The sequence below is a fragment of the Pempheris klunzingeri genome, chromosome 4, assembly GCF_042242105.1.
Source record: "Pempheris klunzingeri isolate RE-2024b chromosome 4, fPemKlu1.hap1, whole genome shotgun sequence".
Taxonomy (NCBI): domain Eukaryota; kingdom Metazoa; phylum Chordata; class Actinopteri; order Acropomatiformes; family Pempheridae; genus Pempheris; species Pempheris klunzingeri.
The window spans coordinates 26,169,591-26,189,125 of record NC_092015.1 but is presented as its reverse complement, the minus strand read 5'-3'; the positions used below and the strand labels follow the sequence as shown (position 1 = coordinate 26,189,125).

General features: G+C 40.8%; 1 protein-coding gene across 1 annotated transcript; it reads left to right on the top strand.

Moving 5' to 3' along the window:
- The first annotated feature begins 2,730 nt into the window (after positions 1–2,730).
- alp3 (alkaline phosphatase 3) lies at positions 2,731–17,436 on the top strand. Its single transcript, XM_070829053.1, has 11 exons — positions 2,731–2,800; positions 4,012–4,128; positions 4,488–4,603; positions 5,085–5,259; positions 8,107–8,279; positions 8,382–8,522; positions 9,134–9,203; positions 10,250–10,384; positions 12,942–13,133; positions 15,161–15,277; positions 17,120–17,436. The coding sequence occupies exons 1-11, from the start codon at positions 2,731–2,733 to the stop codon at positions 17,434–17,436; spliced, it is 1,623 nt and encodes a 540-aa protein (XP_070685154.1).
- The last annotated feature ends 2,099 nt before the right edge of the window (positions 17,437–19,535 follow it).

Below are 19,535 nucleotides of genomic sequence, written 5' to 3'. Positions count from 1 at the left end.
CAAGATGTGCTTTAAGTGCACACTTTCAGCTTTAATTTGAGGGCATTTACATCCAAATCAGGTGAACGGTGTAGGAATTACAACACATTTTATATGTGCCCTCCACCTTTTTAAGGGACCAAAAGTAATTTGACAATTGGCGGCTCAGCTGTTCCATGGCCAGGTGTGTGTTATTCCCTCATTATGCCATTCACAAGCAGCAGATAAAAGGTCTAGAGTTCATTTCAAGTGTGGTATTTGCGTTTGGAATCTGATGAGGTCAACTTTCAATATAAAGTCCAAAGAGCTGTCACTATCAGTGAAGCAAGCCATCATTAGGCTGAAAAATCAAAACAAACCAATCAGAGAGATAGCAAAAACATTAGCTGTGGCCAAATCAACTGTTTGGTACGTTCTTAAAAAGAAAGAAAGCACTGGTGAGCTCAGCAACGCCAAAAGAACTGGAAGACCACAGAAAACAAGTGTGGTGGATGACAGGAGAAACCTTTCCCTGGTCAAGAAAAACCCCTTCACAACAGTTGGCCAGATCAAAAACACTCTGCAGGAGGTCGGCGTGTCTTTGTCAAAGTCAACAATTCAGAAGACTTCACCAGAGTGAATATAGAGGGTTCACCACAAGGTGTAAACCATTGGTGAGCCTCAAAAACAGGAAGGCCAGATTAGAGTTTGCCAAAAAACATGTAAAAGAGCCTGTGCAGTTCTGGAACAACATCCTATGGACAACAAAGATCAACTCGTACCAGAATTATGGGAAGAGAAGAGTATGGAGAAGGGAAGGAACTGCTCAAGATCCAAAGCACACCACCTCATCAGTGAAGCACAGTGGTGGTAGTGTAATGGCGTGGGCACGTATGGCTGCCAATGGAACTGGTTCTCTTATATTTATTGATGATGTGACTGCTGACAAAAGCAGCCGGATGAATTCTGAAGTGTACGGGCAATATTATCTGCTCATATTCAGCCAAATGCTTCAGAACTCATTGGACGGCGCTTTACGGTGCAGATGGACAATGACCCAAAGCATGCTGCGAAAGCAACCAAAGAGTTTTTCAAGGCAAAGAAGTGGAATGTTCTGCAATGGCCAAGTCAGTCACCTGATCTGAATCCAATTGAGCATGCATTTCACTTGCTGAAGACAAAGCTGAAGGGAAAATGCCCCAAGAACAAGCAGGAACTGAATACAGCTGCAGTAGAGGGCCGGCAGAGCATCACCAGGGACGAAACCCAATGTCTGGTGGTGTCTATGGGTTAGACACTTCTTAAAAAGGCGGAGGGCACATATAAAATGTGTTGTAATTCCTACACCGTTCACCTGATTTGGATGTAAATGCCCTCAAATTAAAGCTGAAAGTGTGCACTTAAAGCACATCTTGATTGTTTCATTTCAAATCCATTGTGGTGATGTACAGAGCCGAAATGCTGAAAATTGTGTCAATGTCCAAATATTTATGGACCTGACTGTATGTAGATGTTGAATAGAAGTGGCCCCAGAATGGAGCTTTGAGGAACTCCACATGTCATTCTCGTTCACTCGGATGTGTAATTATCTGTAAGCACAAAGTAGCCCATTTCCTTCAAGTAGGATTGAGACCTGTTTAATGCTGTGCCAGAAAGTGCCACCCAGTTTTCCAGCCGGTCTAGTAATATGTTGTGGTCAACCACTTCAAATGCAGCAGTGAAACCCAGTAATACTAAGACTGAAATTCTGCCACTGTCTGTGTTTAAGTGGATGTCATTTAAGACCTTAACAGGAGCCGTCTCAGTGCTGGGCTGTCAAAACCCTGACTGGAAGACAAAACTGCTGTTTATTGCCAGGAGGTAATTCAGCTCTTAAAAACAGGTTTTTCAATGATTTTACTGTTCTTTTTTAAGAGTGGCTTGATAACGGCAGTTTTCAGGGTCTCTGGGAAGACAGGCCCTGAAAGCAAAGAGATGTGTTTATTTGTGTAATATCTGAAGCCATGCAAAAACATTTTTGACAAAAGCCTGTTGGCAGAATATCAAGGCAGCTGAAAAAGGATTTCAGGTATTGTATCATGTCCTCTTTATTTTTTAACATTTGTATGCACGGGGATAACATTCTCAAAGAAGTCAGAGAGAGCAACATCACTCACCACAACCTTGGAAATGTCCTGACCCTAGCTATATTACATGCTGAATCAGAGTTATCAAAATCACAACACATTTCTTAAGTAACTCTGTCCAGGAGGTTGTTAGCGTGAATGTTGAAATTGCCAATAACTTGCAGACTCACTACTCTTTTCTCGATTACCTATTAAGACTAGGAAATTGAGGAAGCTACTGGCAGACTAATAAACCCCATGTATAAACACAGGCATACTGAACTCTATCAGTAAACACTCTTATTAAGCTTTTACTACTGTCAATAAAAATCCTGAGATTTAAAGCGTTAAAGTTTACTGGATCAAACTGACACATCTCCATTTACTATTCACTATTTTAGCCATTTAACTACACAGTATATATATATATATACACACACACATGCACATTTTTTCTACCTATTTTTGGCACCATGATTTAGCAACTATGATTCAGGCTTTCCAGTCAGAGGTCATACATTTGCCATAGGCCTTTGGGTCTTTATGTATTTATGACCCGCAGCAAAGGATGATTGGCAGATAGGGTGACTGGAGATAAGCATCATTCCAGTCAAGTGGGTAATCTTTGGGAAAGTTAGAGGAGTCCTTCTCCAGCCTGACTGTGGCCATGGAGTTGACAAGAGCAGCCATCTCAGCTGTCTTTCTGCTGGTGGCATTAGGATTGTCTAGTGCCAAAGGTAAGACTTTTTTTTTTTTTCGTGAACCAGTCAGAATGCTCAATTCACTCTTGAAACTGTATTTAGATTGCAACATCTTTATACAGTACATTCTTCTGTAAACTCTTGTCAAACATAAAAATGTTCAGCCCATTTAGAATATGTGCTTCTATTCACATTTTTGATATTTTTCATACTTTTTGAAATATTCTTTGCTGCTTTGAATGCTTACTCTGAAAATCTTGTATAACTGATGTCAGTCTTGAATATACTATGTTTTACCTCGAACCACTGTACATGGGTCATGTACAGTGGTTCGAGGTAAATGTTGTTTAAATGCATGTTTTCAAGGTGCACAAACATCCATAGAGTGACTCATTCATCAAATCCATAGTCAGTACACAGTTCCCTTCACTACACACATGTTAACGTTGAACTGTTTGCTGTGTTCATATCAAAGTGACTCTATGGGCACAGTGGAAGTATCCTAACTTGTGAATGTGTTTTGAACATAGTTAAAAGGTCACTTCTGTATTTTTTAAAGTAAAGGGCTTTATTTATACATATGTTGGTGTCTACATGACTGGTAGGTACAAAAGGTTTTGGAATTGGTCCAGTAAATCGCCTCAGTCACAAAATGGGCTGCAATGACTGCAGTGTAATCCTTTGGGCCCCCTGATCCAAGTAGATCCACTGATTGGGACTTCTCATAACTCTCGTGCAAGTAAAATTATTGTTTTTGTTAGTGGAGTCTGGTGGCTTTTAAGAGAGTGTTATACAGTTGCACTCAAAATTAACTCCCGTAATTTGTATGTGTATTGGCAAAATTTACAAACTCTCAGTTGTGTTCAGTGAACAACTCAAACCAGAACAATTGAAATAGCTCAACACAACTAATATTGCAGGTGGTTTTTTGAGTGCGACTGTAATGGTTAAAGGGCTGATCACCGTCCAGCACTATTTGAACCCCTGCTTGTGCTGGCAGCCTGGCGCTGTAGTGTAATGGATAAGACAACTGCCTGCCATGCCAATTCATTGTTTCAAGTCCCAGTGACATTTATAATGACTTCAAACACTGGCAAAATTGTGATGAATTGATTCTCTTTTTAAGTATTATTACATTTTCCTCAAAGTTCAGTTAGACTGATGTGACTCTTCATACCAATACCCAAATTACCCAAATAGCATTATTGCTGCACCAAAACAAGTCTGATTTGTGTGTTTGCCTGTAGTTGAGGAGGAGAACCCAGAGTTCTGGAGGTCACAGGCCCGCAGGACTTTACAGTCATCACTGGACAGGAAGCTCAACACCAATGTGGCCAAAAACATCCTGTTTTTCCTTGGAGATGGTAAGTTACACAACAGGGTCATTTCCTCACACTAATAACTCTACAAAGTCTTGACTGCCTGCAAAGGTACGACAAACAAAATAGGAATTAAAGAAATAGAATTAAATAGAATTATAGTCTGGCTTGCATTTTTTAAAATAATTTGGGGCCTTGTCTCCCCCATTTTCTGTCTCTTTTACCAATGTGTGCCACGAAAAATTAATATTTCAAAGAAAGTAAGAGAAGTAAGCAAACTGAGGCTTTGATCCTTTGACTACAGACAGACATTTCAATTATGTAGAAGAAGTTATGAGTTCATCAAGGCTGGAATGGATAGAATGTGTGTGTGTTTGTGTAAATGTGTGTGTCTTCTGTACCAGGTATGGGAATCACAACCTTCACGGCAGCTCGTATCCTTAAGGGACAGCTGCAAAACCACACAGGAGAGGAGACAGTGATGACCATGGACACCTTCCCCAACTTGGGACTAGCTAAGGTACACACACACACACACACACACACTCACTCAAACAGATCTACAGATACCAGTTCACAAATATGTAAATGCTGGGTGCATTCATATGTGCATTCATTAATCCAGAGTGATCTACTGCATTGTGTGAAGATGTATAAATGGATCTGTGTGTACAGTTTTCATGTGAATATGAATGTGTAAAAATGAATTCAGCAATTCAATGCAATTCAAAGTGATGCGAAAGAATATGAAGCTATGCAGTTCAGTATGGTACAGTTTGATTTGATACAGTTTGCTATTGGTTAGAATATTTGAACATAAATAATGCAGAGAAATAGGCCTAAACTTTTATGTATGCATTCAAAGTAATATCACATTTTGTTGCTTTTCAATAAGAGTTTGTCAAATGACAAAGACAAAACACACAATAAAATGTCAGACAATAATTTACCAGTATATTTTCATCAAATCATCTTTGTGTGTGTGTGTGTGTGTGGTGCAGACCTACAGTGTGGACTTCCAGATTGCAGACAGTGCAGCCACAGCCACAGCGTATCTGTGTGGTGTGAAAACCAACCTGAACACCGTCGGTGTCAGCGCAGCGGCTCGCAACGGCATCTGCAAGTCTCAGAAGGGCAATGAGGTCACATCCATCCTGAAGTGGGCCAAAGCTGCCGGTAAGGCACCACAGCACGATGTGATAAAACAGTGTTTAGGCAAAAAAATAAATAAAAGAATAGAGTAATGTCCCATATTATCATTATTCATTTATTATTCTATACTTACCTTCTGTAATTCTAAAAGACAGAACTTTATAAGCAATGGGAGACCTTACTCCTCCTTGCTCCCTACTCACACATTTGTCCATGAATTTTGGGGATTTGACATGATGACATGTGGGTGACAGTGGTTGTCTAATTATAGCGATAATCTTTGTTTTTTTTGTAGAGCAATCTATTAAAGGATAATAAGCATTATTTAAAACCTGGGCCCTATTTTTATATTATTTTGCTGTCTGGATGACTGTCCATCTATCCATCCATTGTCTATAACACTTATCCTTCAGTGTCGCAGGGGGGCTGGAGCCAGTCCCAGCTGACATTGGGCGAGAGGCGGGGTACACCCTGGACTGGTCGCTGGACAATCACAGGGCTGAGACATAGAGACAGACAACCACTCACACTCACACCTTCGGGCAATTTAGAGTCACCAATTAACCTAACCTGGGAGGGAGCACGGAGAGAACATGCAAACTCCACTCAGAAATACAATACTTTTTGCCATGAGGCAACAGTGCTAACCACCGCACCACCAGGCTGTCCGTCTAAATGACCGTATGCACAAAAATGTTGAAACTGGTCCAGTAGATCGCCTCGGTCTGCAGGCAGAACACAGGCTGCAATGTAATTCTTGATGCGGTACACAAATATTGTGTTGGATCTAAACTAACGCTTTAAAACATTTAAGTCTCACCATAACACAAATAAACTAATTGATTGAAGCAATATTACTTCTCCCAGATCTTATGAGGTAAAATGACAATGGAGTGTGGAGGCTTTGCAGACAGCGATGTAACGGCTGTTTGTGGTTTCTGAACAAAAAGGATCTTCCAGGTCTCTCTCTGTAGGGATCCTTTCCATGATGCTGTCAGACACGTAGAATAACACTCTGAGCCTGTCAGTGGCTAAAACCAGCACTTTTAGTGGATCTACTGTGATCAGGTGCTGTTGATCCAAATGATTACACTGCAGCCTTTCGTGCTACTGGCTGAGGTGATGTAGTGGACTAATTCCAAAAATGTTTGTATCCACTACTCATTCTAAACTCCAAATATGTCCAGGGCCCAGGTTACATAATTGTTTGACCAGTCAGACCATCAAACTATTATACTGTAAATGTACATTTATCAGTTCCAGTGAAAACAATGAACTGATACAACAGCTGTTACATTAATGATTGTGGCAAATTTCTACCAATGTAAAACAGATATAGACATATATAAACATTGGTGAGGATATAATAGTGCAGGATGTCTTCAAATGCTGCTGTGATTGAAGCAACAAATGGGATTTTGTGACTCCTTGTCGGGCACAGCCCTGCCGTGTCACACTTTCGTTTTGGCTCCTGACAAAAGAAAATCCCTCAGGTCTTATTCAGCCTCAGCAAAAGCCCATTTTATAGCTGAGTGCTGTGCTGTGAGCCGCAGTGCCCCGTCAGAGCGGTATTACAGGAGCCACCAGGGAGCCGCAGGTTACACAGGATAATGTGCAGCACAGGGAGGCACCTTGACTCTTATCATGTTCTCGTGTTATCAACAGCCATAAATATCTCATAACACTCACACACCGCCCCGGCCCTGACCCCAGCGCAGCACTGGAGGCTAACATGCAGGTGTGTGAGTGTGTCTCTGTGATACGTAGCACAAGAAAGTTGTTTTTCGTCTGTGATACCATAAAAACATTTCAGAAACGGTCCTTCTGGCAAAGTCCTTCAAGTGGTACTGACAAGCTTCATGTTGGGAGAAAAGACGTTAGATCTTGTTCTTCAGGAAAAGAAGTAATACTGTGGTATATAAATATTACAAATATAAATCCTGCACTTACATTTTTTCTTATTAAAGTTACACAACTATCATCATCAGAATATACTTAAAGTACCAAAAATAAAAGTACTCACTGGCCGATAAATGATGTCCAGAATCACTTTAATGTTGCAGCTGGTAAAGGTGAATCGATAACATTTGATCTAATTAATACATCATAATTTATTTATTGATGTACTGTATGTTTCGTATTAATAATCTAAATCTGCAAGTAAATTAAAAAACTACAATATTAGCCTCTGAAATGTAGTGGAGAAGAAGTACAATACTCAAGGACAATGCAATTACCTCAAAATTAGTACCTGAGTAAATGTACTCAGTTACTTTCCAGCACCTGCTCCAGTGATGTACACATTTACTCCAGGACCCCATGACGGTACTGCTGGGTGTGGCTTTATAGCTTATGGAAGCGACTTAAACATAACTTTAATATGTTACAACAAACACATGAACTCTGAAGCTGCTAAAAGACACTATTTTTTAGATATTTATATTAGATTATTCTGTTATAGCAGCTTTCAAATGGTTCATTCATAGGAGGAAAATGAGACAGTCACAGTGAGCACAGGTCCAGTCCCATTCATGATAGATAAATAGATAGATGCAGTGCTCTTGTTATATATGTTGGGCATCAAGGTGATTAAAAGGACAGTGAGTATACTCACTATCCCACACTGTGTGCACTCTCAAAGTTATTCCTACGCCATACCTCAACATAATCATAACATACAGTATCTGCAAGGGGCTGACAAAGTTGATGATTAATGACTTGACCACCAGCCTTGCCAGCTGCTCACAACTTTTGGCTTTCATTCAGCTTCACTGGTGTTCATATACAGCACAAACACACAGCACAGTGCATATTCTGTACCTGTGGATCTTATCTACTTTTCATCAAGCATGAAACAAATTGATCTTGTAGGGAAGTCTGTTGGGATTGTGACAACCACACGAGTGCAACACGCCACCCCAGCGACCACCTACGCCCACAGCGCCAGCAGGAAGTGGTACTGTGATGCCGACATGCCTGAGGGCGCCAAGAGGGACGGCTGCACCGACATCTCCTCCCAGCTCCTTAAAAACACTGATATAGACGTGAGGTCCTTCCCACATCGTTAGCTTTAGCAATTGGATTGTGTTTGAGAGCCGTTTACATCATATTCAAAAGTGTGTGTTTGTGCCTGTGTGTGTATCCAGGTGATCATTGGTGGTGGTAGAAAGTACATGACCCCTAGGGGCACCAAGGACCCAGAATACCCCAGGGATTACTCCTCCAGGGGCAAGAGGAAGGACGGACGCAACCTCATTGATGAATGGAAGCGTATGAAAGCTGGGAAGGTAACAGTTACTGCAACAGCTTCAGGGAGGAGTCTCAGACTGAATGGAGGTTGTGAAATTACAAAATAATGGGAACTGGAAGCAGATATATATACTTTATATTTATTTAAATATCAGAACGTCTCCCTCAGAGTAAAAGCTAGTGTATGAACTTTTCACCTTGATGCTCAGTGGCCCCACCTGTAACAGTGTACCATGGTAGTTGTGGAGTTGCTTAGGATTAGGTTAGCTGACTGAGTTTTTAATTAACTTTACACCAAATCATAATCACCAGATTTAAAGACATTTAGCCATTCAGTAGAATATCTGTAATCAATATCATCACCTGAAAGCGATAGGTAATTATAGAGTATAAACTTCTCAGCTTTGTTGTCTTTTTATGTGATATGAGATATAATCATGGATAATTTGAACATAATTGATTTTGAAAAGTGAATCACCATTTTGTAAACAAACACTGTCAGGTAGGGAAAAAGTATTTTGAGGCCAGCGTACAGTAGAATGTGACTCATGAAGAAAAGCTCATTCAGTGACTCACAATAAAGTGCAAAGACTTTTACTGTCATCCTCCCACTCAGAGTGTGAATGTGTATGTCCTGTATGTCACACAGGTAGCCCACTATGTGTGGAATAAAAACGATTTCAGTGCTGTTGACCCTAAAACCACAGATTACCTCATGGGTGAGTTTTTTTAACTTTCCTTTGCTCATTTATGCTCATTTATGCCATGAAGGCAACACATTCCTGTCAGGCCTCAGATGACATCAATAGGCCTGTAGTGTCCTTGCTTCTCTTAACCAGGTTCCTCATTTCATCTTGTACTAGGTGCAAAAACATTCATACAGTGACTCAGTCATCAGATCCATGGTCACTTCACTGTTCTCTTCACTGTAACAGACATGATGACGTCAAAATTTAGCTGCTATCTTCATGTTGTTAGGATTGCTGTATTCATGTCAGTGACTGTTATTTTATTTTAGAATATTGTGCTCATTGTATCATTAACCCTTTGAGGGTCTTCAGCACTTTCTAGTGTGTTATGATTTTTATTTTTAGCATATTTTATCAGTTTTTCATGCATATTGCTTATAATTTTTTTTTCTCAATTTTTTTCATGTATTTTTTGTGTATTTTAGACCATAAAATGATGCGCATCATGACAAAAACATGGCAATTTAAGGGTTAATTTTTTAAAAAACTAATTAAAATTTGATATGTATGATTAGGGCTGATGCTGGTCTAAAAAACTATTTAAAAAAAAAAAAAAAAAAAGAAAGATTTTTAACATTTTTATGGCTTGTTTTTATGCATACACATTTATGTGTGTAAGGATCTTTAACGTGATTATTTCTGAGGACCTTCAAGGGGTTAAAGGACCACTTCAGTAGTTTTAAACCTGGGCCTTATTTTTACACATTTTGGTGTCTCCATCACTGATAGGTACAACAAGTTTTAAGTTTAGTCCAGTAAATTGCCTCAGCTGGCAGCTGCAAAATGGGCTGCAAGGGCAGAATAAGAATCTGCACCTGTCAGTGGCAATAACACTTAGTTTTACCCTTTCACTGTGGTTTATCACCTCCTATGTGTTGAAAATAGCAGTGGTAGGAGGAGGATGGGACATTCATTCCTGCTGCACCTCCACTGTGGGCTGATAAAACTCACATACTGTATTTTTACATGAAAAACATGGTTGTTGCATCTTTTTATTTAACCTGTCCTTTTCTCAGCTCTGTTTGAACCCGGTGATCTGCGCTTTGAGGCGGAGAGGGATCCAAACATGGACCCGTCCATCGTCGAGACCACAGAAAAGGCCATCCGCATCCTCCAGAAAAACCCCAAAGGCTTCTTCCTGCTAGTGGAGGGTGAGGACAACAGCTTCGCCCACCTTCCACTCAATGCCCATCAATTAATTTGCCAAAGGTTGGATAATGGAATCCCCAGAGAGGTGACAGCTCTGCTAAAAATAGGGACAAAAACACGTGGCTGGTCTTGGTGGATCAATTTACTCATTGATCCTGTTATAATCACAAAGGAGGCCCAAGTGGCAATTTAATGACCACACCGGTAATTGCTGTGGTTTGCTAAAACATCAATATTTGTTTACCTTCACATTATAGCAACTTCGACAATGATATTGAATATGTCTGTGGTGATCGTCATAGAATCTGCCGTAGCAACAACCTCTGGAACACGGCAGGTTAGCGAACAGTGTTCAGTGCACAGTGTACCTGCAGTGGATCCATTGATTTGACATTGATTCTGCACACAGCTCAGTGAGTTTGCCGCAGTGTGTGCTAGCACAGTGTGGTTGGCTGACGGGTTTTTGTTCCACACGGCTGCCTCACCGGCCTCCTCATCCATCTCTCCTTTAATCTGAGGCAGCCGCCCAGGGACTCCATGGTGCTCCTGAGTGTCTTCACAATGACTTTAAAATAACAGGCAAATGTATAAATAGAAGCAGACATATGGTGCACCCAACCACTGACAGCTCACTGAGACCACAACTTATTAACCGGACATAGTCTGCTTCACTTTTCAATAAGCTGAAGAATGTGCTGAAGTTAAAAAAAAAAAAAACAATTACTCGAGCTTTATCCCTCAGGAAGATGGTCGATCTAAAAATCCTGCTGGAGAAAGTGAATCCCCTCCCACCATTTATATTTTATTCCAAGAAATATTTTTCAGACTCACTCCTTTGTGTGCTCACCTCTAAATGCTTTGCAGTTTTAATGAAGCTCAACTTTGGAATCAACTGTGTATATATAATGTGTATAGAACACATAGAATTATGAGGGAAACAAGCCAGAATATGTTTTATATTTTAGATCCTTCAAAATCCCTCCTTTACTTTGATGACAGCTTTCCACACTTGAGGCATTCCCTCAACCAGCTTCATAGTTGGAGAAGGCAGTGGTGATAGATGGAGCAACCCCAAGTGACAGCAACATCAGGAAGAAGAAACATGAGAAGCTCGAAAAATACCAAAGGCTAAAAGAGGAGCTATTAAAGTAAATTATTCAACCCCTTCTTGATAAGCATCTTTAGTACTTAGCAGAGCACCCTTTTGCTGTTAGGACCTGCTGGAAACGTGCTGTGACGGCCACTCTAGTATCTCCCAGGACTCTTTCTGAAGCCAAGCCTTGGTGGACTGAGGTATGTTTGGGATCTTTGTCCTGTTGGAAGGTCCGATGATGCCCAAGCTTCAGCTTCCTCACAAGATGGCCTGATGTTTCCTCCTTCTTGATTGAATCCATCTTGCCCTCCAAACGCTGCAGGTTTCCAGTGTCAGAGGAAGCAAAGCAGCCCCAGAGCATCACTGAGCCCCCCCCCTGCCATGCTTCACTGTAGGCAGGTTGTTCTTTCCAGCGTGTGCCTCATTCTTCCTCCTCCAGACATACCGCTGATCCACAGACCTGAAACGTTCCAGTTTTGTTTCATCGCTCCACAGAACAGAATCCCAAAACTTCTGTGGCTTATTTAAATGGTTTTGGGCATATTGGAGCCTGACTTGCTCTTGGCTCAGTAGTGGCGTACGTCTTGGAGTTCAGTAATGGAGGCTTTCGGTGTTTAGTATGCACCTTAGTGTAGAAACTGGACCCTCAGTCCCTGCTGCCACCAAGTCTTGCTGCAGGTCTTTTGCAGTCACTTGAAGGTTTTTCTCCTCCTGCCTCCTCAGAAATCTGGTGGCAGCCGTTGACAGCTTCCTCTTTCTTCCACGTCCAGGTAGTGCAGCCAGAGTTCCTGTAGTTCCAACAGTATCTTTAGGAACATTCAGTACCTTTGCAATCTTTCTGCATCATTTTCCTTGTTTGTGCAAGGCAATGATGATTTGATGTGCTCTGTCTCAAGCACACCCGAACTGTCCCTGATTAGTTGCATCAGGTGTGCTTGAGACAACACCTGATTTAAAAACACTGGTTAAAGTCAGTGGATATGTGTGGGCTGACATTTTATCTTTAATTTTCCATTCTTACATGTTTTTCATCAGGTCAAACTTTTAGATTTCAATGTTTTTTTAAGTCTCAAGTCTTTTGGTCTCAAGTGAAATATGTTTCACAGCCGTCTCAAATCTTAATCTCTGTGTTTGACTTAGAGCTGAGGCTCATGTCTCAGGTCTACAGCTCTACTTGCTATTTGCTGGACCAAGTGGCTGAATCACATTATTTTCTTTACAAATGTTTTACTTCTGAATAATAGAAGTATTTGATTTATTGAATCAGCCTAATTGAACATGGAGAAATTAGAAAATCAATCAGTAGTATCTGGTTTAATTAAATTGTCACAGCTTTTTTTTCTCCTTTCTTACTTTTTAGGGAAATCATCAATTCTCCTCTCTGTCACTTAAAGTACCAGTCAGTAACAGAAGCTATTACGTCTTCATCTCTCCTCATTAACCCTGTCTCCCCGCTCTGTGGTCAGGTGGGCGTATTGACCAGGCTCACCACGCTGGCCGGGCGTACATGGCGCTCCATGAGACGGTTGCGTTCGATTACGCCATCGCCAAGGGCCTTGAACTCACCAAAGAGCATGAAACTCTCACTATAGTGATGGCTGACCACTCACATCCTGTCACATTCAATGGATACCCATTTCGAGGACAGAGCATTCTGGGTAATTATGAACTGCCTTCCTGTATTCAGTTCTTTCCCCTAGGATTTCATCATTTTTTGGAATGGAATGTATTGGTTTTGAATCAGCTCACTCTTTTTTATGCCTGACAAGAGAGTTCAACCTCCTATTTCTCCTTTTTCCCTCCGTCTTTTGCTCCATTCATCCATTCCCCCCTCCAGGTGTGTTTATATCCCTCAACAGTTGACACCCAAGGTGGCATTTTGTGCTGGGTGTGTGTGTGTGTGTGTGTGTGATGCCTCTCAGTGCACTGCCTTCTTCCCTTCAGCTTCAGTGTGCCTCTTCCACCAGCAGCTTGACATTTCCTCTGCTTTCTCTTCTCTGCAATTACAGCCGGGGTAAACACATATAGCTGGCAGCCTTTCTCTCCCTCGCCTTTCTATTTCAGTCCATCGCTTTCTCCCCTTCTCTCTTCCTTCTGCCTGTCTCTGGCCATCCACGCTGACGCCTCCCTCTCTCTGACATTATTCTCTTTAAGTTCTCCTTGCTCTATCAGTCTTTTTCGCCTTTTAATCTCCCTTTATCGACCTGACTTATTCCTCACCTCTGCTCCCTCATTTGTTTGCCTCCTCTCCTTCGCTTCCCCTCTCCTTTACCTGGAGGCTTAAAACCTGAAATGAACCTGCCACATTCATGGAGACACAGGGGGGTTTATGAAGGGTTAAACTGATTTATCTGTAGTAGATATCAGTGTTCTTCACATTTTATATGATGGACCACAGCACATTTTATGTATTCATGCAATAGACCTTTTTCATAAAAGACGTTTTGACATGTCCCAATAGGAAAAGCACAGGTGTAATCACAGATTGTGTAAAAGAAGTGGACACAATGCACACAAGAAAAGAAGCCAAAAAGAAGAAGCCAAAGAAGCCATACTGCATAGAGTTCTGTCAAAAACACCCTAAGCTCTTTCCTAATGAGTTGATGGTCTTAATCGCTGGTTTCACGTCTTCTTCAATAGAGCATGATATAAATCATTGTCTCATTTAGAGTGAAATACACCATAAAACAGAGTAGCCTTAAGGACAGAAATAACCTGTGACTAACCAATCAGAGGCAGGTCATGTCTAAATATAACCTGTCCTGGCTACAAAAAGCCAAGATGGTGACGGCCAAAATGACAAACTCAAAGGTTCAAAACGGTCGTCCACAAACCGATGAGTCATTTCACTGTGACCACGTCCGCTTCTTATACACGGGCTATAGTTGTAATTAATACATTTAGCTGCTTCAGGATTAGTTGTTTGGCTAAGATGTGAAAGTGTAGTGGGGAACACTAATGTAGTTCTCAGTGGAAGCAAATATAGGCTTTGCTTTTTGGTTCCCTGTCTGCACCCTGACAGTGTAATTAAGCTCTAGGTCCCTCCTAAATTTCCTACCCCTTTACTCTGTGTACTCCTTCCCCACTTGTAAATATTCCATTGGTACCTGGTACTGTACGTACAAAAAGTTCACCCTGTCATTTGCAGGCTGTAATCTAAAGGTTAGTTTTCAGGTTTTCAGAAAAGAATTGTACTGCCTCGTAAAGGACTAAATGCTGTTTCAGTGGTGTTTCCACCCCTCCAGAATAAAATCCTGGGGAAAACAAAGAGGGATGTTTTGCCATAAAAATATTCAAAATCAAAGATTCAGCCCACAAGCATATCTGTATCAGCATTCAAAGCCTGTATTGATTGATCACTTGTGTTATGTCATGGTGTTCCAACCTTTCTACTCCCTCTCTCCTGTCATATCCTTATTTTACCCTCCTCCTCCTCCTCCTGTCAGTGGTGCAGCAGTGATTAATGTGCTTGTGAAACTCTGAGCTCTTCATCAGCGGGGAGACTTGCCAGGCTAATGGCTCATCTAGAGAGAAACACTGAGATACTCAACGAGCTCTAGACCTCCTGCAGCCCCCTGGGGATCCAGAGACCCCTCCACGTGTGTGTGTGTGTGTGTGTGTGACTGAGAAAAGAAACAAAACATAAATCAAAGATAATGCTCGATGGTCTTTTTGTATTTTCCAGGTAAATCTCCGCTGTGGGCTACAGACTTTAAGCCTTACACCACACTGATGTACGGCAATGGACCCGGACACAAAATCATCAACGGCACACGTCCAGACATCCGTGATGTCAACACTAGTAATGAAAACTTATTATTTCTTCAAATTCCTCACATGCATATCACAGACTGAACAGTTCCCTCTTTATTTTCTTTATCTTGAGTGTATTCATGGACAAAAAGGCTGGAAACTCACAGTGGGTATGAGAAAGCTGTTTCAAAACAACTGGAATGACCTTTGAATTTTAGCCTTCTGTGTTTAGATGCGCATCCTGTAATACAGTATAACCTTTCCTTATAATATAATCATTTGTACTTTCCCTGACTCTGACATTTTTTCTGATTTAATTATTACTATTATTTTTTTTAACTCTAGAGAGGAAATGACATTTCAGTTAAGGTAACATGACAGTAAATCAATACACAGGAGTCTCACTGTTTGAAATGAAATGAAAACTAGTACGTTTTCAGATGATTCTTTTTTCACGTTCCTCACTTGGATGATAAGAATTTCACCTCATCTTTTCCACATTAATATGAAATATTCAGTCAGTTCAAGCTGTATTAATTGATTTTTGGTGTAAGCACCACATTGGCATATTATGACCATATCAAGTTGTTATGTGAACGCGTCAGCAGACAGTGGTCAGTTTGCCTCTCCACACATCCAGCAGACACAGAGCAACATTAGCATTCATCTGGAGTTGTGTTTCTGGTAATGTGATCAATGATAGTCTGATATTCACTTTTATCTCTCTTTCGGTCACTGATAACTCTTAAGAACAACATCTGGCTCTTTAGCTGCTAATTCAAAGTCATTGTCATTGTCAGCTTTATTTCAATTCTGCCATGTGTACAGAACATATAGAGACTGAAATTCTGTTTCCTGCAGACCGTGGTGTTGGCATAGACAAGTACTACAAACAAAACAAGGGTTTAGAATTACTAGGATAAAAACAAAATACTAAAGAAGGACTAACCAGCACAATACAACAGGGTACAATATTAAATGCCCCACTATGTTCACCAGTGAGGTCCTTTTTTTCTGCCTGCTGTTTGGGGCTGAGTAGATATAACTGATTGTGGAGCTTTATTACTGAAAACAGCGGCCTGTTGCAACTGAATTAGAGCCACGAGAGTGAAACAGAGCAGTAGAGCTGTCAAACAAGGACCTGAAACACGCTGATACGCACCGTAGAGTTAAACAATAATCCCTGTGGATTCATTACTATGAGGGGCTGCTTTCACATGAGTCATATTACCCATTGGTAATATAAAAACATTTATTATAATGACAATATAATTATACATTTACTTAGATAGTTCTTTTATTTAAACTGTTTAAATTACTTTGCATACAATTAAAAAGACAAACAGTTAATTAAAAAAATTACAACATACAGTGAAATATAATTAAAGAAATGTAATAAAAACAGTAAAATCAATAAAAAGCAAGTCTGAAATAATGAGTTTTTAAAAGATAATGTGTTGGTTTGCTCTGAGGGGCCTGGACAGACGGCCTCATCCCATTTAGTTTCCAGGATTGACCAGGAATGACCTATCAGAGGATATGAGGTGGCATTTGGGCTTGCAGGAGGTCAGGGGGTCAGGAGGTCAGCTCTGGAGTTAACACTCTATGAGCTGTAAAAGTTATCTATTTTAAAACTGGTGAACCTGGTTGGACCTGGTCATGAGACTGGCTGCAGCACTTTGAATCAGCTGAAGTTTATTGGGGTTTTGTTGTGTGAGGCGAGAATGCACTGCAGTAATCTAACCAGCATGGTCTCAATGCATGAATTAATGTTTTAGCAGTCAGTTAAACAGCAGCATGCAGTTGTAATGTAATGTGATTGCACTTACTGTAGTTTGGACAGAAGCATCTGCCGACTTAACATAATGGAATAAATCGTTCTCTTTTCCAGAAACTAAAGACTACGTCCAGCTGGCTGCCGTCCCCACAGAGTCGGCTACCCACAGCGGAGAGGACGTGGTAGTGCTCGCCCGCGGACCCATGGCACACCTCTTCCAGGGTGTCCAGGAGCAGAACTACATCGCCCACGCCATGGCCTACGCCGCCTGTGTGGGTGCTGACCAGAGGCACTGCCAGATGCAAACAGAATCGCCTGTGGTCCACACCACCTTCATCAGTGACCACAACAGCGTGGGGGCAGCTCGATACTCCACAAATCTGCTCAGTAGCCTCCTCGGTCTGCTGCTGGCACTCACTGTGCTGATGTGAGAAGGTTCTTCCTGAGCGAACCCTTATTGATCTCACTCCACCTGCTACATCAGGGAGGTCTGAGGTCAGGCTCATAGAGCGGAGTAGGGAGGTGGGACAGGGACACTTCAGCAGGCCGGATGTGTGCCACTGTGGCTTCTTGAGCCATTTGGTTAAGACTTGTTAAGAATCAGATGATTAGGAGCCACAAAATGTGTTAATGGAATAAAATGGACTCTATTCAATGAACCTATTCAATCTAATTTCATCTAGTTTTTACTTTTTCATGTGTCATATCAATAAAGCAGTCCTTAAATAGAGAGTTGTTTTGGGCTTTTATCAATATAAACTCACTTACTGACACTGACAGTATGGCTCCTTCATATGATGTATATAAAACTTGAATCTTCTAATCAGATTTGCATTTGTTGCTGTCTTGTCTTTGAGCTTTGTAACATTTGTGCATTTTTCAGCTGATGGAATGGGTTTTTAAATGGTAAATGGTCTGTATTTGTATAGCACCTTTCTAGTTATTTCAACTACTCAAAGCGCTTTACATGACATCCTCATTCACCCATTCACACATCAATCATACAGGAGACTATTCATTCTAGACTCATTTACACATAAGTTGGGGTTCAGTGTCTTGCCCAAGGACACTTCGACATGTTGACCCTTAGGAGCTGGGGATCGAACCCCCGACCTTCTGATTGAGGGACGACCCACTCTACCACTGAGTTAATAAGTAGACTCACCCTAAACTCTCTTACTTATTACTTACTTGACTTAGTTCAAGTTCAATTATTCATCACTATACTGACTCACTTGACTGCATTGTATTAACTGACCTATAATCATTTGAATCTTTAGCCTGCTCATGATTTTTTCAGACCTGTCAAAATGATTGTTCCATGTAAAGGAGATTTGGAGCAACGATGCAACATGTTTGGTGGCTAAAGATGTAAAACCTTATCGGTCCCATTTCACTTGATGTCTCAGATTGCCTGACTACACCCCACTTATACTTGTTATGTCAACACATATTCGTGTAATTAAGTATCTTCATATATTTGCCATTAAAACAACACAGGGTGCTAGTAATGGTATTATAATGAGATTTCCATTTATAAAGACTATAATTTTCCAACCTGTGATACATATGATGAGTGTAAAATAGCTTTTCATTCCTTTGATCTTCTCTTCCAATATCCGCAGTGCTAATTGAGGTTCGAGGTGACTGGGTTTGACATTACTACAGCAGTCCATTAATAATGCAAAATATTTAAAGATCACCTATTTTTATCTTAGGGTGACAGATTGTGGTAATTATTTTAGACATCTGTTGGGGTTTGGAGTTTATTAAACCTGATTTTGACTTTCCTTGTACTCATTTAGACTGGCTGGAGGCCATTATCTTTGTTTCAGATGATGGGCCTCTTCTCATCTTTTACACACAGTCAGTCAGGACTCATTTATAGATGAAATGGTGGAGTGAAGCTCAACAGCCTGCGAGAAGAGGGGAGTAGAAGTGTTATCTCTTTTGCCTGGTGCTGAAGTTGTATTTCTTATCTCTTTCATAATTTCATCTCGTCACTACATTTTGGACAAACAGTTCGCTATAATGTTTATGGTGCATCTTTTGCAGGGATGGAAAGTAATTAGTCACTCTGAAAAGTACCTTAGTTACATACAAGTTTGATAATAACAGATTAAACAAACAATAATTAAAATCACACGGTATCAATAAAAGCGATGAAGTAACGTAACATCATTCTACATTTGACATGCCATGTCTACATTTAGATCTACAGAACTGCCCTGGGACAAATAAACATAAGAATAGAATAAAACTAAATGAAATAAGGATAATAGAGCCTTCCCCAGAGCCTTTCTGTGCTTTTCTCATCTCTCAGGTTCCTGTGGATCCTGGTCCTGGTCCTGCTGATGTGGTTCTCTGCTTCATGAATCACTGCTGCGGATCGTCGGCCACTCGTCATGTTTTTCAATAATATCATACTGCTTTTAGTCACACTCCTATTGTTAGTGCTATAGTCACTGCTAGTACGATGGTTGCTGTTTGTGTTGTCTCACTCTCTCTCTCTCTCTCTCTCTCTCTCTCT

Coding starts and splice junctions, on each gene's coding strand:
- alp3 (XM_070829053.1), top strand. CDS start 2,731: ATGGAGTTGACAAGAGCAGCCATCTCAGCTGTCTTTCTGCTGGTGGCA. Junction 4,129..4,487: donor CCTGTTTTTCCTTGGAGATG/GTAAGTTACACA, acceptor CTTCTGTACCAG/GTATGGGAATCACAACCTTC. Junction 9,204..10,249: donor AACCACAGATTACCTCATGG/GTGAGTTTTTTT, acceptor TCCTTTTCTCAG/CTCTGTTTGAACCCGGTGAT.